This window comes from Metopolophium dirhodum, chromosome 2 (genome assembly GCF_019925205.1).
Source record: "Metopolophium dirhodum isolate CAU chromosome 2, ASM1992520v1, whole genome shotgun sequence".
NCBI classification, from domain to species: Eukaryota; Metazoa; Arthropoda; class Insecta; order Hemiptera; family Aphididae; genus Metopolophium; species Metopolophium dirhodum.
The window spans coordinates 38,115,002-38,142,584 of record NC_083561.1 but is presented as its reverse complement, the minus strand read 5'-3'; the positions used below and the strand labels follow the sequence as shown (position 1 = coordinate 38,142,584).

General features: G+C 27.1%; 1 protein-coding gene across 2 annotated transcripts; it reads left to right on the top strand.

The window, feature by feature from the left end:
* On the top strand, positions 1-27,224 carry LOC132939531 (clavesin-2-like). Of its 2 annotated transcripts, none has more exons than XM_061006753.1 (7): positions 1-157; positions 19,012-19,224; positions 20,259-20,480; positions 23,439-23,632; positions 25,596-25,712; positions 26,459-26,552; positions 26,643-27,224. In XM_061006753.1, exons 2-7 carry the CDS (start codon positions 19,014-19,016, stop codon positions 26,816-26,818), a joined length of 1,014 nt encoding a protein of 337 aa, XP_060862736.1. In that variant the 5' UTR covers positions 1-157; positions 19,012-19,013; the 3' UTR covers positions 26,819-27,224. The 2 variants fall into 2 exon arrangements, with proteins under 2 accessions (XP_060862736.1, XP_060862737.1); XM_061006754.1 differs by lacking the exon at positions 1-157 and adding an exon at positions 18,517-18,641.
* Positions 27,225-27,583: the final 359 nt, after the last annotated feature.

The following is a 27,583-nucleotide window of genomic DNA, read 5'->3' as shown; positions in this document are numbered from 1 at the left end:
CATTACAGAATCCGTTGTCATGGAGTCTGCGATCATACTCTACAGGTGCTCGTTCGCTCTAATAGTATCGCCGCCGACTCGTTAACCGTTGTCGTTCAGCCAGCGGACCGCCGCCGACATCATCATCACAAATTCACGACACACATAGAGTATCTCGGTAAGTCACATCACTGTGTTTTTTTTTAAATTTTAAACTAATATAATATAATACAAGTCGTCACCAACATGTGTCCTACCGATAGAATAATAATACTATCATCGTTACTATTCATTTTCTTAATACATAACACAACAAATATGACCGTTATTTTAAATAAAATTAACCCATTTTTATGTAAAAAAAAAAAATCACAAACATTTTATAGTATTAGTATACGACGTGTTATTTCCAAAGTTCTATATGCAACGATAAATGTTGATAAAATAGTAAATATTATTGTATGCATTCAAATATAAAAGCTTCTATATTATGCACTAATGTTTGAAAATATTAGGACTGACTTGATGATAGTAATTACTAATTAAGTACCTAAACGGCTAAACCTATACAATTATATATTAATTTACATTTTAAATACAACAAATGACTATAAATTATAAGTTGAAAGTTATAGTATCTGTAGTAAATTTGAAAAATTAAATGTCTTTAATTAAATATTCAATGTCTAGTCATTTATCACAAGTTTGAGTTCAATGATCACGTTCATAAAGTTTCCATTTTGATTCGTTAGTCGTAAATTATTAGACATTTTCAAAAATCTGATATTTATATATTATTTTAATTGTTAACGATTTCGAGTGGAACTTTTGAAGTCATGGTCATAGTTGTAAGGAAACTAATAGCTTATTTTATTTCTACGGATTTCAATGTTTCAAACTTAAAAGCGGTATTTTCAAAAAATATTGTTTAGGTAATAATTTATAATATACATACAAATTGGTCCTTTCATTTCTTTATATAAACTCGAATATAATATTTATAACTCGCGTTATAAATAATTCAAATCTATTAAGACTTGGAGAAATTAAATGTTGTTTATCTGATTAACCAAAGAAAATATTTATGTATGCTGTTGGGATTGAAATGGTGAAGCATACATATTTAAAAACTAGGAAAACGTGCATGTTTTAGAATATACTTTGGTCAAACATATTTTATAACCCAACGATCAAATCGATTATTTTCAATGAAGTTATGTTTTTAGAAGTATTATGATTGATGAACATTTTGAATTGCAACTACATGCACTATGATTAATTAAGATGATCAATTATTATAATTCATTATATTCATAATATCATATGATTTTTATATATACGGTATATGTATACTTACTTGTAATTTATAGATATTATTTTAATATTAGGTGATATTTTACTTTTTTTAAATACTTGTAATTACATTTAACTGAAGTATATTTAGATCTTTTGATATTGAATTTTAACATGATTATCAAACCATACTCTTGTAGTACCATTGAGTATAAATAGCGCCGCTGAGGAAAGTAGATCCTGACCCACGAGGACATAATATCAAAGTTGTACAAATTATTGATTTTTAATAATCGATGCTGCATGGGGGTTAAGTCATGTGTAAAAACAGTTTGACCCCCATGTAGTGATGCCACAAGGAAAAAAGGTTAAATTCAGACAGCCCAACATCCGAATTATCTGCTAAATATTATATTAATTTATAAACCTTTAATTTGAGCAAACCTTTTCTGTGTAATATATAAGAAATAAAATAGAATCGAATAATATATCATTCCCCTTATGAGTTATCAGATATCACCGTGGCATCGTTATAGTAATATCATTCCATAGTAATATAATATTCTAATAGATATATGATCTAAAATATAATTTATTTGTAAATCTTTAAATCTATGTATGTTTAATTTATTTAATTAAAGTGGGACGCTAAACAAAATAAAATTTATAGTAGACAGGGAGGTAAACTTCTCTTTTTTACGGTCCATTACAATTTTTGCTGTATTTTATGTATGCAAGGACGGAGGATGACGTGCATTTCCATCCCATGATCGCAATCGTAATTCATAGTACCTATATAGTATATGCCTGTATTTATATACCTATTAATTTTTGGATAATTTTTATCCCCAAAATAATGTGAAATTCAGCGAGTTTAATATACCATAAATCAATAAATAATTACATTTTTTTTCTTATGAGACTATGATTTTTATTTTCTATAAAATATTTATGAGACGTAATTTAATCTATGTATATTGTCGAATTAAATAATAAATATTAATTGTGAGTGTCATTTGAGTGAAAGTTATACATAAAAAATATAATTTTGTTCATCAATATACGTTAGCAATGTGTGGGTGTGCATATTTTATAATTTATTTTTCAAAAAGATGATTGCACACTGCGCACATAGGTATTGAAAATTTAGTGACTTGTCTTAAAAATTAATGTATTTCTTGGTTATGTAATATAATTGGCCAATACGAAAAGTTTCGTGAGCTGCACCTATAAAAGTAGTACGATAGATACGTCTTAAGTGCAACCATAAAGTTATTTTATTTTTACAGTTGATCAGTTATATTTGCAATTCACGTCTTGTGGACCATAAACAGATATAACAAATTAAATTCAATTCAAACTCATTCTATATTCGGCTTTGAGTGCCAAATTAAAGACAAAATAATTAATTCACTTATAACTTCATTGATATTTATCCGATATTTTTTTACTGAATGTCTTTGGATTCGACTTTGAATTTGCAATCTATTGATATCTTAGATCATATACAATGGATGGGGCTACTTTAATCATTTGCTGTGTCCAACATAACCCCCCACTTATTAGTTATTTTATAGTGATTGTTGGCGAAGCGCATGCGTAATAACTCGTTGTACCTTGAAATCAAATGGGTGGTGGGGGGTTATGTTGGACCCAGCTCGGCATACGAGAAATACACACATAGCTCCATCCATTGTATATGATCTAAGATTGGTATACATTTAAGTATTGATAACGGCAGTAAATGATTTTAACAAGCAAACACGCAAATATGCGTCCATGGCACTTTACGGTTGTTGTATGGTGGACGCATATATATATGCGTCTATGGCACTCAAAAGGTTGAAATAGTTACAATAATAAATAATTAGTATGGGTGGGTTGTCAATGCCTTCATAATTATTGCAAACAATGCGTTAGCACCTACTCTTTACAATATATTTACCTCCGACATTCCTCACTTTGAGAACACCACTCTTGCTACTTTCGCAGATGACACAGGCATAATATCGACTAATGTTGACCTAACCATAGCATCCGAAAATCTACAATCCCATCTCAATGAACTACAAAATTGGTTCAACTTGTGGAGAATCAAAATAAATCCAAATAAATCTACCCACATAACCTTTACTCTACGTCCAGACCATAGTCCCCCCATGACCCTCAATAACGTCACGATTCCCAAAGCACATGCCACCCGTTACCTCGGAGTCCATCTCGACAGTAAACTCACTTGGGCAGTTCACATAAAAACAAAAAGGAAATCACTTAACTTTAAACTCCACAAAATGAAACACCTTCTCAAATCAAATCTCCCTCTCTACACAAAACTCCTAATCTATAAACAAATTCTCCGCCCTTCAATGACTTACGGAATACAGTTATGGGGCACATCCAAAAAATCCAACATTCAAAAATTCCAAGCCTTCCAATCAATTTGTCTTCGTCTCCTCACAAACGCACCCTGGTACGTGTCCAACCTCACACTCCACTCTGACCTTAAAATCCCATACATAAGCACCCTAGCCTCCCTCTACTATAAATTATTTCACAATAACACAGTCAACCATCCAAATCCATTCATTTCCAATCTCTCATCCGTCACTCTCCCCGATAACCCTCCACGTCGTCTAAAGCGAAATTGGCCCAGGGACCTCCTCAACCAATAATACTAAAATAAAAAAAAAAAAAAAATCATCAATTAAAAGTCAAAAATTGAAGTAGTGTTGTTTGGACACTCCCTTCTATCAAGCCGTCCAGTTTTGTATATAAATCATCAATATTACTTATTGTATAGTTAATACAGATTGTATATATTTTCTTTAATAAAAAAAAAAAAAAAAAAAAAAAAAAAACAATGCGTTAAATTAGTGTATTTCTCATAGATTTAAATATTCATAAAAAATATATTAAAAATATATTTTTGTTTTTATTTTTAATTTTGTTTGTATATTCAATAATTTACAGGTACTTTTATAATAGGTCTTTTGATTTATTAATCTAAAATAATATAACCAAATACAAAGATATTCATTACTTCATAACTAAACTAGGTATCAGAAGTCCTCACATGTATGACGTGACTCACTCTCACTGTACAGACGTACAGCTTGTATAATGTATAATACATAAACAATGGTTTTTATTACTACTATAATCTGGATAAAATTTATTTTGAAAAAAAAAATGGCCAATCAATGCTGTTAACATTTTGTCAAGAGTAAAATTAAAATTGTCAGTATCGCCTAAAACACATTTTCCACTTACTGAGCTTTGTTATAAAGCATCAGAAAAAATATGAAATATCACAAAAATTCCAGCCCTAATAATTAAAACTTAAACATCTATTTTTTTCAATAAATTAATCGTGTTAAATCATTAAACGTTACTTAAAATCACCACGAAAATTGAATTTAATATAGTAATAACAAGAATAATAAAAATAATAATAATAATAATAATATAGTTATTTTAAAACTTTGTTTATCTTGTATACCTACTTGTATTATGTAATATTATGATAAAATCGACATGGGCTATACAAAAATAACAGTCAAATCATGCGTTGATTACTCAAAACTACCATGATTATATATAGTAAAACTTTATTTTAAAATGTACATAAAATATTATAAACATCTTTGATCACAGTTTTTAATTTGACTTGGGTTTACAAATAATTTTGTCATTGTTATTTTGTAAGATACCTCATGCAGTCATACCTATCGCTATCAATTGTATAGGTTTATTATACGAGTAGGTAGGTACCTACTCTTGAAATTGGCTCTTATAATCCTATTGCATTATTTTAGTTGGGGGTCGTGATGTTGTTGGTCATCTTTATTATATAAAACACCGCATGACCCACATTGCAAAATGAAAACAAGTTATCTTTAAAAAAAAAAAACGTACTGATCTTGTTCATTGTACAATGTACATGATATAACATTGTATACGCACATATATATACTTCTCTTTTAGACATAAACCGTAGAAGACAAATTGTGAAATAAGAACCCATATACGATGTCAAAGATTATATCTCAGACACATAAATCATAATACATCATATTTACCTACATGTTGCTAAAATCATATTTTTTGTTTATTTTTACGCCATGCCATTCCAGTTGTTTTATAAAAAAAATTACCTTAAAATGTTAATTGACTTACAACAGTACAACACAAATAAATTGCTATAAATATATATTAAAAACATTTTTAGTTTGGTCTGTGGTCACTTACCAGTCGAAATAGTGGACACTGGACAGTCGTGATCCACACGTTTATAATTTTTTTTTATTAATTCTCAAATTTTTAATATTTTTGTATCTGTCATCACCGTTTGGAGTAGTAAAACTGTTTCGAATTCCTTTAACAATATGTAGTTCGATGGGAAAGTGCATCTATAGGTACTTCAGGAGGTCAATAGTTTTCAAAAGCGCAGGGAAAAACAAAATAAAAATTTATAAAAAAAACAGGAATTTTTACGCAAAATCGATTTTGGTTTTTGGTGCAACTCTAAGACAAATGACCCTAGATATATGAAATGTTCACTGAATGTTTATATTATCATTTTATATACACAATAAAATTTTCACATATTCAGTTTCCAATTTTTTACTTTTTTTTTCTGTAAATATCAAGACAATTTTATTCGTTTGGTCAAAAAGCTTGAAAATTGAAGACTCTGATATAAATTGTTATAATGACGGTTAAAAAATATTAAAAATACATAGAAAATTTTTTTTTATAAGCATTTAAGGATTTTTCTTTTTAAATCTAAGATTTTAAAATATAATACAAAATTCCTTATAAGTTTGTCTACCTTTAGTCGATTTCTAATGTAGTGATTTTCTTACTTTTTATAATTCAAAAGCTAATCACCGTAGATACTTAAACTTTGTTTCAAATGTTTATTTTATCAATTACTACACTTGTAAAATTTTCAAAATATTTTGATTCATTTTGTGCTTCTATTACTGACATTTTCAATTTTTATTTTTTTTTTTGTCTTTAAATGTCAATACAAATTTATTGGTTGGGTCAAAAAGCATGAAAATTTAACATAAGACTCCAGATATATTGTTACAATAATAGTTGAAAAATATTAAAAATACATGGGCACAATTTTTTTTTACAAGCATTTAAAGTTCGATTTTTGACAACATTTATCAAATTTGAAATTTAACAATTATTTTGTTGTTAAAAATGTATAAAATGTTTAACTTTTATAGCTAAAGATTGAAAATTAAAAACAAGGTTCCACGTAAATATAGGTCATTCTGTAACCAAAACATGTTATAGTTATTTTATGTTCAAATTTGGCCAAAGTTACATATTGAATAACCAAGAGCAACGGTTTTAGTTATTTTGTTGTAATTTTATAATATAAATTCAAGTTACCGGCTACCGTATTGATAATAAGTAATATCAATAGAAATATAATATAAAATATCCACACTGACAACCCATCTCCGCTTAGAATCGTTTTTCGTATACAATGATATTATATCATTGAATTCAAATTTAATACCATCCATTATACAATGACCCACTTGTGACCTTCTGTCCAGCGTCCAGCAGAGCGAAATCCACCTACCGCTTTTTATCATTGTATTATAACTAGTATAACTAGTAGATAATTTATTATTATGAAAAGAGTTTAAAGTAGAATTTATGTATTCATTAACAAATTATTTTAACGTATATTTGTAATACCTATACCTCTGACTTTATTAGCTACTGCAACTTAAACATATTTTTGATAAATTACCCAATAGATTTAACAGGTTTTTCTTTAAAAATAATAACCATTATAATACATAATAGTTATTTACTAACATTGATTTTAACTATATTTGTATGTAAACTAAGAAGGTATTTCAAAAATATTAAAAATCGAAATAGAAATTAACTTATTTTTTTACTAAACAACAAAAATATATTAAATTATTATCTGTGTATTTTCAAAGTATTAAAATACTAAACAGGTGAACTAGTTTTATTGGATCAGGTATACGTAACAAATAAAATCTAAAATGGATTTGTTGAGTGGGCAGGTAATTCTTATTTCATATAGTTATACAATTGATATAAATCAATCATCAATGTATATTTTACTGTACACACTATATTTACACATTATGTACATTATATTTAAGTGTATTTTACAGTTTACACTTAAACTCATTACAATCACGTTATAATTTGTAAAATGAATACAGTATGGAAAGTTACTTTGTTAGCTTGAAAAATATTGTAGAACTATTGAAATAAGTCTTTGTCGATTTTCAGTAGACGTTGACAAATTTATTATAACAATAATAGTTAATAATAGTTCTTCGTATTAGTAGGCATAACTTTATAAAACGTAATATATATGAGTTTCATAAAATCTCTTTAGATTTGATTTTTACTGTTGCCTGTAGGCCAGTAAATATATAAGGTAAACAATAATTATGGTGGTGGTCATTTTTAAATTTACATTATATATACGGTATTGATAATATAATAATAATTATAAAGTTTAATTATATTATGTATATTTTATATAGCTAATATTTTTTTTATCGAATAAAAATAAAATTTAGTGAGAACAGAAATGTCTTAAAAATCAAAAATTGGGTAATATTCATATAATAAAATATACATTGAATAGTTGTTACTTATTATTAAGCATATTAAAATAATACAATTTTGAATTAATATTTAATTGTTGTAATATATTGTAGTGTTGTGCACGGCACGCGTGATTAGGTATGTATGTTCGTTGTCGTACTATGCATTAGATGTGTATATACAACTATAAGTTAAGAAAACAATTATATAATAACTAATAAGGAATCAAATTTAATATTAAGTTCTTAATCAGTAAATATCAGCAGGCCAATTACAGTTATATGTATAATATGAACATAGGAAACTAGGTTAAGCTATGTACATAAGAAATAAGATACGACGGAAAGTGGTTCTTCAAAGGCGATCACTTGGTGCTGTTAAAACACTAGGGTAGTATAGTTTAGTGCTTGTATACTGTGTGTGTTTCGATTTATAAGTCTACTGTATACGCGAGGAAGTATCGGGGTATAGGTACGACATCGTATATAGCAGGGATGGCGAACCTTTTGATAACTGCGTGTCAAATCAAAATGTTTGGTTTGATTTTATTTGCCTCGCGTGTCAGACCTTTTTTTTTGCTTAAAAAATAATTAATTAAACATATAAACATGATTTTATTTGTTGTTAGGTGTATAAAATATTTAAACTTTACAGCATTTTCTATTTAGGTACTATTGCATATTAATATAACTTTACAGCATTTATACTATTTACTATTTATAAAGATACATGTACATATTAATATATCTTTACAGCATTAATTTACTATTTACTATTACATAATATTAATATATCTTTACAGCATTAATTTACTATTTACTATTACATATTAATATATCTTTACAGCATTCATTTACTATTTACTATTACATATTAATAATAAACACATATTTTTTTTAATTACAAAAATAAGTTTTTTATGAGAAATTTGTTGCTGCATATTTCCAGCTAACGAATCAATCCTGGGATTATAATTTGTAGATTTTAATTGAATACATGCTGCACTGATATCTGTTCCAAGACGATTTCTCAATGTGGATTTGATAAAATTCATGGAGGAAAATAGCTGCTCACATGTATATGTAGAACCAAACATAGTCAATAATGAAAGTGCTAATTTTTTCATGGATGTAAATGAATTTGGTAGACTTTTCCACTCAATAAGAATACTATATAGTGTACACGATAATATTTATTTGGTGTAAATAATTAAGTCAAATGTAAATGCTTTTGCAAATTTGAAATTCAAACCTGCAGAACGACCACGGGAGAAAATAATTGGTCGTTGCGCAAAATTGATGTAGGTTGTTTTAAAATTACACATGCAAACAACTACAGGTGAATCAATGTTATAATGGCGGAATCGTTGGGTATCCTAAATATACAAAACTTCACATTACGGTGAATATAGTTACAAGAAATTTAAACTACAGTCGTAATATTCATCAAGATGTCAATGATATATATACATGACTTGTAAAAAATAGGTACATATATGATAATTATATACATATTATTACATAATTATTATAAATAATGATACATTTTTTGTTCACTTAAATAACTACCTAGGAAAATTCGGAAAATGTACGTACCTATTCGAATTACCAACCGGACGCGATTATCTTAAGTGTACAATAAAATAATTGTTATGGTTCTAAATACAATTTATCGAGCATCTAATTACTTTTGTTGTCATTTTCTCTAGTTTTTACCTTGTCATTATCTGCTGTATGATAAAGTTTTTGGTATTAAGTTTTCCTTAAGTTCATTGTCTATATGATTTTAAACCTTTCTCCAGATGAAATATTATGCAATTTATTGGTTAATTCCCACTCTTTCAATACAGTATCTATACTGTAATATTATGTTTTACATTTTAATAACCTTGGGCGTGCCGGTTTTGCCTAAGTATTACCAGAAATATTCAAGATAGGTTCCTATTCATTTTATTTTTTAATTGGTAATATATATATATATATATAAAAAAAATAGAAATATGTTTCTAAAGAATTTATTGTACTGATATTAACCGTTTGTAAAATAATTGCGTTAGAATTCGTGTCAACTGTCAATATATATTAATTAGGTATATTTATATATTATGTATCATAATAAATATTATATAATCACTGAAGTTGATATTATAATAAATTGATGGTTTAACTAATAGAATATAGAATATTAGGTATATACTTAAGATCGACGTTCGTGTTAAGGAAGTGAGAGGATATAATTTATCAATTTTAGCCATACCCGAAAATATTATTTATAATAGCCATCATCCGTAGTAGTTAACATGTTCCGACTTCCGGAATTAAAGTATCCGTTCAATTTTTTCAACATTGACTACAGAATATAATGTATATACTTACTTAATTAGCTGGTCCAATAATATTATGTGCGTCACAATTATTTAGGTACGTAAAATCACAATAATGAATCTAATTGTATAGGTAACTGAAATTCAACGAGGTTAGTTGTAACTAGGTATACGTTTATACTTACTATAGGTACTATCGATGATATCGGCACCTAAGCTGGGCAACATGTCAGCCGACTATATGCTATGGGTGTAAGACTGAGCTAGAACTGTGGGAGCTAGGAAGTGCTATAGCATTCTATTATATATTTTTTAAATTACTTCTATACATTTACCAGCTTTGCCATTTTGCTATTTTGTTCTTCATTATGAGATCAAAATTTCAAATCAATATAAAATTGGTCCTTATTTTAAGTCCATACAAATAAATAAATACATATACATAGTATGTATTGTAGGTGTTTACATCGTTATATTGTGCACTACTAAAATTTAAAATCTTATAATTTGATGATATTTTTTTTTAAGAATATAATGTAATTTTTATTTTGAGAACGCTCCACTAACATGTTTTAACGTTTATTAAAGCGCGCACAGTGACTGCCACACATTAAATATATTTTATTCTCATTGTAGGTACCTACTTATATTAACTAATGGAAAGTCATATTATTCAAATAAATATTCTTTATCTTATATAAAAAAAAGAGCTAAATAACGTAAAATCACAGAATACATATTCCTCACCTTTAATAACTACCTAAGTAGGTGATAGATACCTACTTGTATACTCCAATTTAAACTGGTAGATCGTTACAACTTACAATAAACGTCACGGAGAGATAGTGGTTTTTCTATATTATATCTACACACTTTGTTTGAACAAACAAAGACAGAATAAACGTGCGTGGTGTGAATACCTGGTTTAAGGTTTTTTAAAAACTATTTAGAATCCTGTTTATGACTAAATGTTTTTCAAATTAAATTGAATCAATGTCAAATGAGAAATATCCAAATAATGTTATCGTAATATTTAAATAACTATCTAAAGTGTGACAAAAATGTACTTGTTACTATATTACATTATATAATTAGTTACTACAGAGTAATATTCTTGTACCTGAACATGTACCTGCCTGTTAGGGACATTTATTATTACACTATAGAGTATAGATCCACCACAGATATATAATATGTTAAGTAATATTTTTAAATTAAAATAAATTATAAATTACTTTATCAGCAAGGTTTTACAGGATTTTGGTTTTATGAAAGTAAAAAAGATAGGTGGTTACCTAATTGATATGGAAAATATCAATCTGTTCCACGTTCTGGAAATAAAAATAAAATATTATTCTTATTTTGCATATTTTATAATATTTTATTTGGTGTAAATATTTATAGCATGTACATAATACAGTATCATATAGCAATTTTCTATTTACAGTGCATACTTTTTTAAATGTTAGTATTAAGTATTAACTATATGTCAATTTAGTAGATGGTAGATACTAGATACCTACCTATTTAATATTATATTTTTCATATAATATTGTAACATTGGTATTAAGTTGAATTATTTTAAATGGGCATACAGTCGTAGATTAAACACATTATAGTATAATAATCAATTCATAACAATAAATTATTTTAACGTATGGACATTTTTTTAAAACCTTTTCGGACCATCGGTTTTATTTAAATTAATTATTTTACAACGTGGATACATTTTATTATTATTATAGTCTACACGGTTTTGTCGTCTAGACTTTTATGAACTGATTTTTTGTACATTTTTTTTCTTTAAAACATGCTATTGTAGAAGGTAAGTAAATGTTTATGCTTCATAGTTTACCTATAGTAAACTATAAATAAAACAATTATTTTGTCAACAATGGAGTAAATTGTAGGTAATTAAAAATAATGAGCTGTTTAGAATTTGATGAGTTTACAGTTGATGGGTTTAAATGACTGGGTTAGGTTAATAATTTTTTTTTTGATATGTTTAACGAATGTCTCATCCGGTTATTATTAAACAATATAACCACTAGCCACTAGGCACCAACCAGTATTCGGTATTCACCTGCGGGTTAAATATATGTAAAAACCAATTATTCTTAAAATGTTGTTTAACATATTATGATGTAAAATAAATCAATTCAGAACTAATAGATATTTAAAAGTTACTATAAAATCTTTAACATTTTATAATACAAATTTGTTTCTACATTTCTATTGTCCTTTCACTTATTGACGTAGTCCAAATCGAAAGTATTTGCGTGCACTTATAAGTTATATGCTCTTTAAATAACTGCCAGTCCATAGCTATCTGTCGACTGTCATGAATAGTTACTCAATGTTTAAGATAAAAACAAGTTTTTTATTTATTGCTCACGCAAAGCTTGGGAATAATAATATTAATATTAATATTCATTAATTACTATAATGATAGTAAGTCTTATTAATGAATAGGAATCGTTTCATATAAAAACTTTATTTTCCACATTTAAGTTATTATCTTTACAACTTCACATTGTTTTAATAAAATTTAAGATAAAATGTTAAGTTTTAAAATTGCTCTAAATCTTATTTTAAGTCATACGCACCACTCAAAATATATTATGTTGACATTATCATGATTGGGACATAAATTAAATTTAAAAAAATGTATCAGCCGATGACTATTTCTATTGACTTATGATATTGTTTTTATTAAAGGATGATGACATTGATATGGAAGTATTAAAGTTATTCGTAAGAGAAAAATTAATAACACAATTAATTACAAAATTTCAAGTCAATATTTTTTATTCGGTTCATATTTGGTCATGTTTGGATAGATATATGCATGAATATTTGCGTGTCTACTGTGTTATTAGAGCAACAAGTCTCTAAGAAAACCTAGTTAGGTATAACTATTTTCCTTAATTTAAAAACATCTAGATAAGTTCTAGTTAGTAGTTATTATAATTTTTTATTGATGTGATCATATATTTATATTTTATACCGAAAGATGTGATATTCTTTAAATGGTGTTTATTTGAATTTATTTGAATGAATGCATCATTTGACATTAAGTTTGTTGAAGTTCAAGGTCCTTGAGGCCGTTGAACGCGAAATTTAATCATGCAAGTTTTTGAAATTGATGTTGTCTTTTTGCAGTGTTTAGAAATAGTATTTATAATATTAAGTCGATTCAAAAAAATTATGTACCTACGTTATTATTTAAATTAAAAACATTTCAAGTAGGTAGTTACCAACATTAGTCTAAAAATAAAGATATTTTCATATATATTGGGTATATTTGTATTCTGATTGTATTATGATTTGTACAATAATTTTGTATAGTTATTATACTATTGTATGATTTATGTTTTTTAAAAATATAATTAATAAATAATAAATATTATGTAAAATTATTGAGAATATATAAACCGTTTCAATAGTATCATAGTAGAATTAGTTATACAATTTTTTTTTAGCTTCTATAGCTTTTTTGCTTCTACTATTTGATGCCATCTATCTCTATCTACAATCTCTTCTAATTTTGATCCTGGAGCACATTTTTCGAGGTATGATTTATTTGACTGTGTCTATTTACCTCTATCTAGGTCGTCCCTTAGGTCTGTAAGTTCCCATTGATAGTGCCTGTCATTACATCTTTTATTATACCAATGGATCTCCATGCGTGCCCCACCCATTCTAAATGTTTGCCTTTTATAAATGATTTGATGTTGTGCTTTAGGTTCATTTGGTAAACTTCTCCATTGGTTCTTATTCTATACACTCCATTTTCTATAGATACGTCTCGGTTTTGTCCTTTCGAATGTCATCGACATTCTCTTCATCGCCCTTCCTAACCGACCACGTTTTGCACCCATAGGATATAACTGGTCGTATTATTGGTAGCTTGAGCAGTAAAGGGTTGATTTTTGATAATTACTTTGATTTTAATAATTTTCCCAGTGCAAAATGTCATTTATTAGCGGCCGAGATTCTTAGTCTTATCTCATTATGCATATTATTTGCATTGTATATATTAGTTCCCAAATATTTAAAATCGGTTACAGTTCGAAAAATGTAATTGCCGACTATTGTGTCCTGTGCATTCCCAGCTCTTCTGTCTACGACCATATTATACTACCACATAGTACTTATTTGTAATCCGGTTATAGGTATAAGTATAATGTCTCGTATTAGCCAATGAGTTTTTATATTATCAATACAATACAGTTATTTAACTCACGTAATATAAAATACCAAACACGCGTTTTGTTACTGTAATACATTGATAGACAATAGTTAGATAGCACGCAGATTATTAAGATTGTACAATAGTGCATCAACGTATATCATAAGCACACACATGCATTATTATTATTATTATTCATTGATGATATTTTACAAATTAAACACAAAATTCAAATGTTAATAGTATTCATTAATTAAATAAACTGAATATGTATCACTTTTCAAAAATATAGGTTCCCATTTGAATTTTAAAATTTAACCTTCAAATCTCCCCTTTTTAATTAAAAAAAAAAAACAATTATATAATATCATATTCATCTAAATTATATGACTCTAAATCGGTTTCATATATAGGTAATTTTTTCATAATTTTAAGATGTCATTAGGAAATCTATTTTTTCTTCAAATTTGAAGGACCCTGTGTTTATATATATCTATCATAGACTGGATCCCAAAAATGCAAAATAGTGGTATATATGTTATTTTTATTAGGCAATATTGATATGTACCCACCCCCCACCACCAAAAAAATATATATTTGCAATATTTTTGTGCGAATAATTAGTGCTAAATTCCTGTGAATTCCTTAGGAGCTTTTCGTAATTCCTGCTCTACTCGTTTGCCGGGAAAGTCGAATTTTCCCCTTGTGGGGCGGGGCCGGTAACATATATAATATATATATACGTCAGTCGAATAGCTTTCAGTAATTTTATTTTATTCAATTCATATTACGCTTTTAATTAAATTATAGACATTTTGTAGGTACCTACCAACCTACATAGAATTTGAATACATAATGGATACCCCATAACAATATTACCACTAAGTGCCAATACACATAGTATGTCCATGTACATAGTACATTCACATAGTATATTGTGTATACTGTTTAGTGTTTACAGTTTACTATAATTTATTGTATAGAAGAATACCTTTATATTATTTTATACGACTATATAGATTGTACATACAATTCATTAAATATGTATGTACAAGAGGAGTAAATAAATAAAACTCTAAACCAGAGCACGAAAAAAAAAAAAATAAATAAAATAATATGTGTACCTATAGAAATAGGATAAAATAATGACTATTTGAGTAATGGGAGTGGGTTTGTGGGTAATGTGTACCCGGGCAAGTGTGATGTTATTATAAATATATTAAATCAAAACTGAAAGTACCTAATCGTACCAGAAAAGTAGGTAGGTAACATAGAATTCATTCAGAAATTAATACCGATTCATTGGAATGGATTCAAGAATTAGACATTAGCTTATGAATCTTTGAAATATAACAGACTATATTTATTTATTACTGCTGTAATCGATTTTTCATGATTTATTTTAATTTTAATTTTGATATTTTGATATTATGTTGACTTGTGTTTTTAACCTATATTGTAAATTTTTAATCGTATATGTATTACCATTTATACTTATTAATGTTGATTTGCGAACTAACCAAAGGTAGGTACGCTAAAAAAAAACGAATCTAAATATAATTTATTCGAATAGGTATTTAAAATAAAAACCAATGATAGAATATCCATTCGTAATTGTAATATTTTAATAATATAAATTATTACCTAAACTATAATATATGTGTGTCGTATAATGTATAGTTGTATATAGGTATATAGATTATAAGCCACAAGTAAATAGTTGAAACAATCTCATTCAGCCATAAAATGTGGATTTTCGCCTTAATTAAGCGATCTTCTCTTATTAAGTCAAATGTTCTTTTTTTTCATTTAAAACATATGATTATTCTACTATTCCTACTTAGTACTTAGCACTTACTGTACGACTTGCACGCGTATGTGTGAGAGAAAGGATATTTATATACTGTATAGTATATGGATATCTAATAATTATGTTTAAGTATGAGAAATTAATTATTCATTCAAATTTAAAATTGAAAATATATAATTAACAATCATCTGCGAAAATATCCAATATAAATAGGTAAATAAAACGACGTAATGTCTACTAAAATTATACACTTAAAAAAATCCACTTTTAAATTGTAGATTATGAACTAAGAAAGTATTTCGATCATTTTTTTAGAATATTTCATTATTTTATAAGGCAATTATTGTTTTATACATAAAAAAACGTAGAAACTTGTATTTTCTTTAAAATACTTGGGAGACCTAATCTCCATACATAAAACATCATTTGATAAAACGTGAAAAGGTAATTTAATTTTAGTTTTTATCATGGGTTACTGGGTTAGGCAAAAAAAAGTTATATTTATACTTAAAACTATTGAGACATACATTTTTTTTATGTTTTTAATTTTTATGATTAATTCATGAAAGAAGAAATATACTTTACGTCTTTATACCTACTATTACCATTTACGAATTACGGAATCAATACTCTTTACGGAATAAATGGTTACAATAATTGTGTATACCTACTGAATAATTTTTTTTTTATAATTATAATAGGTATGTTTAATATTATAAAATTATTCAAGACAAATTGTCCTTTGAATAATAGAATAAAAAACTTATTGAATATGTATAATATATTAACATGCTTCTTCATTAGGACATACTATATTGCTTATGTGATATAAGTAATAATACATTTATACAGATTTGCTGTATATTGATGTTATTAATATCTATCTGACAATATTACAGTGAAAATTATTTGATAATTTCTACAGTTGATTAAAAAAAGATATTAGAAACTTACATTATGTAAGGTTGTTTTAAATTCTAAGTTATTATTTATTTCATTATATTTATGATACTCATGAAGAAATCCATGACCGACTAGCAATAATATATAATCAAAATAAAACAAAAAACAATGCCCATTATCCAGCATATAGGCATATTGAAAAAACACAAAGCGAATAATACGTTTTGATTGTGTTTGTATAATAAACTTTGGCTTAATTATCATTGTACCTACTATTGCTTGGCACGGTGGCATAGGTACACTAACAAATATTGATCATTTACGTAGTTTCTATTTTTTCTAGTTAGTAGGTATAGTTGAACATATAAGGAAAAAATCTGTTCTAGTAAACAATTTTAAGTCGTTTAAAAACAACATTTTTCTAAAAAAATATATATATTCTTATTTCTTACCATTTTAAATTCTGAGCGCAGCGATGTATGTATTGATTTTACAATGATGTGTGTGATTTTTGTGTCTGTCATCAGTCATCACCGTTTGGGGCAGACAAACTGCTTCGACTTTCTTCCAAAGTATCTTGTAACCAAATTTTAAATTTTGAAACGGTTTTGTAGTTAAACATTTATAAAATGTTCAACTTTTATAGCTAAGGGTTGAAAATTTAAAACAAGGTTCCACATAAGTAGGTTATTCTGTGACCAAAAAATCTCAAAAATATAAAAACACAGTTTGTTTTTATAGTTATTTTATTTTATTCTTCTTCGGAAAATTAAATTTAAATTGTACTTGTCGTTCGAAAGAGTGAAAAACTAAAAATAAATTGATGTTTTGAACGATATAAAATTATTTAAGTAAAATATTTTCAAAAACGTTATTTTTTTCAGAAATAATGAGTGTCTTGTGTTAAACGGAATACATTTGAAAACAATTCTGCTGAAAATATATGAATAGGTACCCTAAGACAGTAAGACCGAATAAATTATAAAGAAAATAACTCTAATTGATAATGTGACATCATAATGATATGTTATTGTTTAACTAAACAGGATGATTCTCCTCACTGCAGGAATTACTCATTTCTCGTTAGTGCCTTTCGAGATAGCGAATGTTTGACGTTAAAAAAATCACCTTGTATAGGAAATAAGAATAAATATTTTATTCCAGTCATTATGGCATTTAAATAATTTGTAAACGTGTATAAGCCAATACCTATGTTTTGTAGTTAAGTAAATATTTTTTCTATACAAAACAATTACTCAAACACCCCACTACTATTTCATCAAATAGGCAGGGGAAATTATACTACAATACATTGGTACTAGGTAGGGATATGGATATATTCTTAGCATTCAAAAACATCTTAAGAGTATACATTTTGTTAAACAATGTAAGAAATATTCAGTCCCGAGACATCGCAAGAGAAAGCATTATTATTAAATTCTATACATTTGTTGATTGGCATTTTCGCGTTTGTTATAATCATTTATTTTTCACAAATCGTTTGACAACAACTACAGGTGTGTATATTATCACTATCTATTATACAGGATAAAGTCATTTTTTTTTTAATTTGCTCAGACATTATACTGGGCCTACTAAAATTTATCTTTATGAAGAAATTATAGTAAAAATTTATAATATAAGATATTATAATATTATATATTTATATGTCATCAATAATCGCCTTCGGTTTTGTTGTTATATACAATTTATCTTTATTTCGAAAAGAGCGAGTTACATGTATTTCCTTGTCATATTTATGATTTTTATTTTTATTTTTATTTTAAATTTGTATCGTAGGTAGTATACTGAAGTATAAATACATAATATGTTTTAAAGAGTTATAACTATAATAACATATGGACGTGTATTTAAATATTTTTTCAGCGATGTCACCGACAAACGCTTCTGTGGGCGATGATGATCAGAAAAAGCACACGGATGACTGGTGGGAATGCTTAGAGCCTTGTGCATTACCAAAGCATATTCAAGAAGTGGCTTTGATTCAGTTACGGGAAAATGAAAGTGCTCGTAATCAAGCTATTTCTGCGTTTCGACAGTGGATATTAAAAAATGCGGATATTCAAAACGTAAATACCGGTATGGTAAATAATTATATTTTAAAATGTTGTTACGAAATTCGATCAAAAGCTCTAAATAATTTTATTTCGTGTGACTTACGTCTTAAAGTAAACTCTAGTTTTTTTATTTGAGATGTAAAGTTTTTGTCTAACCTCAATAGACGGATGTTTAGAATTTAAATAATCGAGTTATTGATCCTACTAGTAAATCTACGTATTTTAAAGTGAACAGACAGACTATATTATATTCTAGAGATACCAATATAAGCAAGTATAATAATATTAGTGCCGAAGACTTCTATGTAGCAGATAAATAATAATATTTAGATATAGGAAATACAAATAATAATATATTTCGATAAAGTTAATAAAATAAAAACTTGAAAAGTTAATTTATTTCACGATCTCTTGACAAATGATGACGGAAATTAATAATTAACTACACAGTTAATTTCCCACGTGCGTTGAATGTAATAGGTAGACGTAATATGAGACATGGTTTTAATCGGCGGTATCGGATCGGATTTTCGAAATAGTTTAATTATTAATTTCATACCGACAATTATTATCCTAATGTGTTTTTATATTTATTCCAAACTCATTTGACCATAAACTTTACTACATAGAAACATTGCAAAACATCTTCTTAATTATTTGTCTAATGCATTCAAATATGCACTAATGACTAAATATGTAAAATAAAATTGTTATACAGCTATAAGACATATTTATAGATCGCCCATCGTAATGCAACCTTCCTAAAAAAATATTTAAAAATAAACTAGAAGTCCTCAGCCTCAATATAGTATTATTATATTATTAGTTATTATGTTATGGTGACTTTAAATTTGTATGACTTATATTATTAAGGTTTTGGGTAATATACTATAATATATTGTACGTTATGTTTGTTTGATATACATTTCTTATGTAATTCCGTAATAGATATACTTTAAACGAGAGTCACTTAACTATGTAGAATACTAAAGTTATCATTTTCATATATTTTTGTGCTTGCGATTATTCATTTAAAATAATATATTAATATTTCAGATGAAAACTTTTTGTTACGATTCTTGCGTACTAAGAAATTTAGTTTACCGATGGCTCAACAAATGCTGCTTAAATATTTGAATCTTCGACAAAGATTCTCAATGTACTTCATGGGCCTAGACTGTTTAATTCCATCAATCAACGAACTTATTGACTCCGGATACTTGTTTGTATCGCCTTTTAGGGATAACCATGGTCGGCGAGTTATTATTGGTACTGCTAGTAAGTAAAACAATAAAATACAAAAAATTATTAATTATTATATACCTACCTACATTGTAGTATTGAATATAGCTATAAAATACTAGTTAGAACTTACAACTATAGTAGCCAGTAGGTAATTTGTGTCAGAACACAACTTATTTAAAAGGGAAATTAAAAATAATATTCTAGTACTTCCGTTTTTCACCGAGTTAACGTTCGATGGCACAATTACAATCTGTCGCTCGGACTTCGTTTCCAAGTTATAGGCATTCAAAATGTATAATGAATCACGGTAATCACGTCCTGTCGGTGCTTGGCGTACTGGCATGTGTAGATAACACGGTCGATAGTATGAAGTCAAAGTCGTGTGTCATAGTCCATAGGTGTGCCTATTATCGTATTCTGATTGGCTATTGCAATCAAGGTATAACTTTTACTAACGATGATTGAACTAGGAATTTTCCAGAGTTGGTCCGTGCTCAACTTTTGGACACTTTTTATTTTTTGATTTGATTTGTATTTTGACTGTGATATTATAGTGGCAGTCAAACGGGAGGAGGGCAAGGGGATAGATTCCCCATGACTTTTTTTTCAATATTTATAATAACTTAGATATAGGTTTAAACGGTAACTATAAATTATATTATTAATGATCAATATTAGTGTATGTTGAAAAATCAGTCACTCCTCCCTGCCGACAATGACAAAACCATTTTTCTCTGTGTAATAAAAATACCTATGTCTGGTTACATAAAAAATCACTAAACATTTAACGAATCAATAGTGAGCTTTAATGATCCCTCAAACTTGATTTATTGGCCCATGATTGCGGTTCATTAAATTATATTGAACCATTAAATTAATCGATTTGCCATGCAACTAATGTGATAACTAGAGCTAGGATTTATATGCAATAAAAATGATTAAATATGCATTGGGTTTATTAAAAATATGCAAAAATATGCAATAAAAATATGCTTAAATAAACCAAATAAATAATATTTAAAAAAAAAACATTTTCTATAATTTTTTTTTAAATACCAATTAATAAAAGTAAATATGTTAAAGACTTAAATAGAAAAACATTTAAAAAATTCTAAAATCTTAAAATCTCTAAAACTAATACATTTTTTTTAAATACCAATTAATAAAAATAAATATGTTAAACACTTAAATATAAAAACATTTAAAAAATTCTAAAATCTTACAATCTCTAAAATATTAATTGATATAAAATTGATAAAGCAACTCGAATGAATTACATGAAACAATTACATGATGTTTTATATTTTCAAAAATGAACGATCTTCTGTTTGACCTTGGTATGTTTTTATATTTGCTAAAACTCCGTTCGACATCACATGACGTAATTTTTGCATATCTAAATTTTGTAACTTCCCCAGGAGTTAGATTTGGAAAATCTTCATCTACATTGTTGCCATTTAAAATATTACGTACGTAGACATAGCTTTTAGCCCGGTATTTTTTTCTAACACATTTTTATATTTTTTGTCGATTTTTTCAGCGATCGGTCCTTTGTTTTGGCCAAGTTTAGATTTGGTGTTTTCAACGATTTCCAAATTCTCATCGAGTAAAAGTGATGCATTTTCTAATTTCAAAATAGATTGAGTGATAAAGCCAAAGTTACTTTTTATATAAGCTAAATCATTTAGTATAGTTCTATTTTCAAATAAAGCTATAGCATTCTTTATGGATTTTGTAGTATTTTCGTCTAAAGACAAAAGCACCGATTTTATGGAATTAAAATTATCAGCATAATATGATGTGGCTTCTAGCCAAGTCCCCCCCCCCCCCCCATCGGGTAAGTATTGGCTGTGGAGGTAAAGGTAGTTCTCGAAATTATTCTCGAAATTTCAACACACGACTCGGAGCTTTTAAAAATACTTTTTTTCACACAACTTATCATATTATCGATATTCGATAAAATTACATTTGGGTATTTTTGTACTGCGATAAAATGAATTATAATAAAATATACTATAAAACATGCACTTTTTGTGTTTTTGTACTCGAAATGTATAAAAATATTCATTTTGTTCAAAATATGCAAAAATATGCATTTTGTCCAAAATATGCAAAAATATGACAAATAAAAATACCACCATTTACCTCAGCTAGAGCTAATTCGTTGACATTACTTACAAAATAAGTAATCAGAAGTTGCGAAAAAAACATACCAATGCATATAAATCCTAGCCCTAGTGATAACCTAACGTGTAACATCGCCAGTTAAAGATGACAAGCAGTTACTCCTTACGCCTGCCGACTCCGGTCACTTGCGGTTCTCAAATCGTAACATTGACCGTTAAAATAACACAAGAATAGTCCCTTCCTGTCTACCTGCAGCTCTGGCCGTTCGGTACTATATTAGTTGTCGTGTTTGCAGGGTATTTACTAATTCAATTTTAAAATGCAATCGGTTTTGTGTGATTAACACGTCTGTAATACTAAGTACTATAGGTACAATAGGTACATTATTTATTTGTATCTAATAAAATTACTATTTTTTTTTTTTTTAATAAACAAAATATTTTTATTTATTTATTTATTTTTTTTTATTTAATGATACATTTAATTATAATAAATTTACCTATTTTTATTGTTTCAAATATTTATATATATATTATATTATTAATATTACTCAATTCAACCAAAAATGCATAATTTGTCAATTTTTAAGTCTATACACTATATTAATATAGTGTATATAAATATAAAAAATATATAGTGACTATATATTTGTAGAGTATTGAACAATTAAAACGTTAACTTAAAAATAAACAGTTATCCTGTGATTACATGATGATAAATGTATACCGAGTGAGGATGTGAAATTGGTTACAGATCACATACACAAGGTTATCGAATTCAAATTATAAGCGCGTACTGCGTCCTCTCTTAATGGTGAACCATGAATAAATATTATAGTGTGCTTACATTTTATTTGATTTACAGGAGGCTTTGATCTTCGAAAATATAGCAATAAAGACTTGGGTGTTGTGCATATATTGACCTATGAGACATTACTAAACGATGAAGTCAATCAGGTCATGGGATTCACCCACTTCGGTGATTTATACTCCATTACTCCAGCGTATATAACTCTGTTCGCTCCTAATGAATTCGCCACTCTCATCAAGTGGGGAGAGGTAAACATTACAGATGAACAATTTTGTTATTAGCTTTTTGTATATTTTGCATATGGTTACAGTCTTACTCATATACTAATATACTCGGTATATTATTTTAATTATTCACTTTTACTTTTACGTTTTTTTGTGTATCCAATGACCCGGTAGGGTCACACTAATTATAAAAAGAAAAGAGAGCCTTACAATGTACACATTGGCAAAACAACACTCGAATACTTGCTGGGTATAATTTATGACGGGAAGCAACACGATTCAAAAATGAGTGATATCTCAATAAAAACACTCAGCCAAACTCCGTGTGAAAAAAAACTGCTCTAAAAGTTGTGATGTCGTTAAGTCTTTGAACTATAGATATCATTTTGTTAAAATAGTCTGATAAACAATTGAACTTAGCTTGGCGACTTAAGTTAAAAATACTTTAGCACAATGAGTATATAATAATATAGCCTACTGGCTACTATCACTGAAATAGGCAGTGGCATACTAATCATGTGTTTTAAAGTCACCAAGCTAAGTTCAATTATTTAGCAGAATATTTTAACATAAATTATATCTATAGTTCAAAGACTTAGCTATAAAATGATAACTGATGAAATTATGTTTTTTTTTTTATATTTAGCGTTTTTTTACACGGAGATTGGCGTAGTTTTTTTTGGGGATACTTGATAACCCGAGTGATAACCCATAAAAATTATACACAACGTAGGTATACAATTTGTTTAATTTAAGTAATTAACAAGCATATAAATATAATTACATTTATAATCATTTAATTTGAATAATTGAATATCTGTATTCACTATTAGTTTTGTTTATGAACATATTACGTCCTATATATACTGAGCTGATTTTAATTGAAACATTTTCGAATGCAATTATGTATATTTGTCATTACTTTCATGCTTGAAATAATAATACTATACCGATATACCGCAAGGAAATTAGTCTGTGTTTAGTGTTCATCTTCTTAATAATATCAATCACGGATTAAGGGTGGCAAGGGGAGCACGGTCCCGGGGCCCATTGATTTTGGGGGCCCATATTTATCCCCAAAATATATTTTTTTAACGCGTCCAGCCGTCCAATACAGTATAAAAAAAAAATTATGTAAGTAGGTGGTAGGTATGTAGATAGGTAAATTATTATTAATAATTATAAAATAAAATTGTTCTAAATTTTATATCACGAAAAGTTACTATAAATAATGAATTATGTTTGCCAACAATTTTGTTTGTTTGTTTTTTTTTTTTTGAGCATTTTAGATAACCGATTTAATTATTTAAGTATATAAAAAGGTAGTTATAAGAAAATAATAATTAGCTCTTGTAAATTAGGTATTTCAGTTAAAAGTATTAAAACATATTATTATACTAAAATTTAGATGATCATATTTAATAATCTAGTGACCCAAAATTGATCATTTTACTGTAAAAAAATTTTGAAAATGTTATAGAAAAAATTATCCGTTAAAAATAGAGAAACACGTCTTTTTTTGTTTTAACGAAATTCCATATCATCGATCCATAATTGTTAAAAAAAAAGCCGCCTACAATGACATAAGATACATCCTGTATATTTTTTGTATAGTGAAAAATTATACAATATTATAAAGTCGTTATTATGTAATGATATAATTATTTTGAAGTTAAAGTTGAAAGGGGGCCCACTAAGTGTATGGTGTACCGGGGCCCAATTGATCCTTAATCCGGGCTTGAATAATATCAACATATGAAAACAACTTATTATGAATCATACTATTATATTATATTATAATTTATTTATTTTGTCAACTAACAATAAAAAAAATATTGATGTATAGTTCTATATAGTTTATATCCATTAATGGTTTTATAAGATCGTATGTTAAAATATAAATAACACGTTTTTTTAAATTTAACGTTTTACCTATATATAAATGGTTATGTCTAAAAAGTTAATTGCCATTTTTTTTTGTTTATAGCAATCAATTCCTATGAGACATAAAGCAATACACTTGTTGAACGTGCCGTCACCGATCAAGTTTGCTTATGATTATTTCCAATCAAGAATAAGCCCAAAACTCAGTGCACGAATGAAGGTATGAAACTAATAAAAACTCGCGTTTGATATGATGTGATTTTCCCTAAATAATACATAGGCATTTTTCATAGTATTTGTCATTTGATCTAATTGGACGGTAGATCAAATCGTGCCTAAATCTGAAATCGCTATCATAATGACATAATGTTCAATATAATTATAATTTTGGAAAAAACAAAACTTAAATAAACAGCTTAAAAATATGGTTTAGTGTAATTGTGCTCACCATAGGCGTAATGCGTAAACAGGTCAAATTGTTTAAGGCGACTAAGGAATACATTTTCTACCCCCCCCCCCCCCCTACAACTAAAGCTTTCTATATAAAATACAAATTATTATTTACACCATTATATTACTTTCTGAAATCATGACCTTCAATTTAATTCATGCATTAAATTTATTTTATAATATTCTATAAACATATATTATATAATATTATGCAAACGGAGTAAGATTTCTATAAAACACGCAAACACAGTTTTAGATATTAATTGTATTATTTTTTTTTTTCAATTTTAAAATAATAGATGAAAAATTTGACATTTACTAAGTAATTATTTTATAAAGAATATATTTGGGGACTTCCGACTTGGCTAAGTTTATGGATGGGTCTAACTGTGTGAGTCCCCTTAACAGTTACAGGGGAAGAGGTATTTGCACCAATGGTGTTAACATATTTTTCACTATACGAGAGAATCCTGCAGACTTCTAAAAAAGGTCTAATTTATATTATTAACATTTTAGATGTACAATTCACTTTCCGAGTTACACGAGACACTTGATAAAAAAGTTTTACCCAAAGAGTATGGTGGTGAAATGCCAATGGCCGAAATGATCAGTAATTAATTCTTTAGCTATAAATACAGATACTAGTATATTGTTAGCTGTACATACATTTGTTAATTTTTAATTTCAATTTTTTGTTTAGGCTTGTGGAAAAAAGAATTACTGGCAAATAGAGAAAAATTAATAGCGTTAGACAATATGCGATTATTATCAGATAAAAGCATTATAACAAGAAAATCGAAAGCTGATATTAATCATAATTTGATCGCTGGATTCAATCAGCTAAATGGCAGTTTTCGAAAACTGGAAGTAGACTAACTATTAATTATTGTTAGTAATTATTATGCTAATTACATATATTATTGTAAATAAGTGATACATCAGTAATTCGTATCTTGTGAAAAACTTAAAAATGTTGGTTTTTTTTCATTTTGTAAATTCTTCATTATTATAATATAAGTTTTATTTTTAAATAAGTACCCTCATAGATTTATATTCATCTTATATAATAATTATCGTTACCATATTTTTATTTATACAATATTTTTGCAATATTTTTTAATTCACTTTTATAGTAGATAATTATTTTAGTTATGTACATTCAAATTAATATTTGTTTGAATTAGCATAGTACCTACATGATATAATAATATTTTAGTTGCAAAAACTAAAATATCTGATTAAATATTTATCATAATACTGCAGTAAAACTTTTGTAAACATATTATATTTATTTTTTTTACCTACATTTAATTAAGTATTTGTTTTTTAAATTAATACTATGAAAAAAAACAACAATTTTATATAATTAAGAATTGCCTATTAAGATATAAATGTATCAGAACCATGATTAAAGAAAGATTTTATAATTTGTATCTAATACATATTAATATCTATAGTACGTTTTCCATATAAAGAACTTGATTTTTTAGGGTTTGCACAATTCTATTTATTTTAGATTTACCTCCAGGTACCTAATTTATCTTGTAACATGAAGGTATTAGGTAATTGTAATGTTTCATTAAATCGGTGGTGGTGTCTATAGTATTTCTTGAGCTACGCCTAATTGTGTGTGGCCCAGGT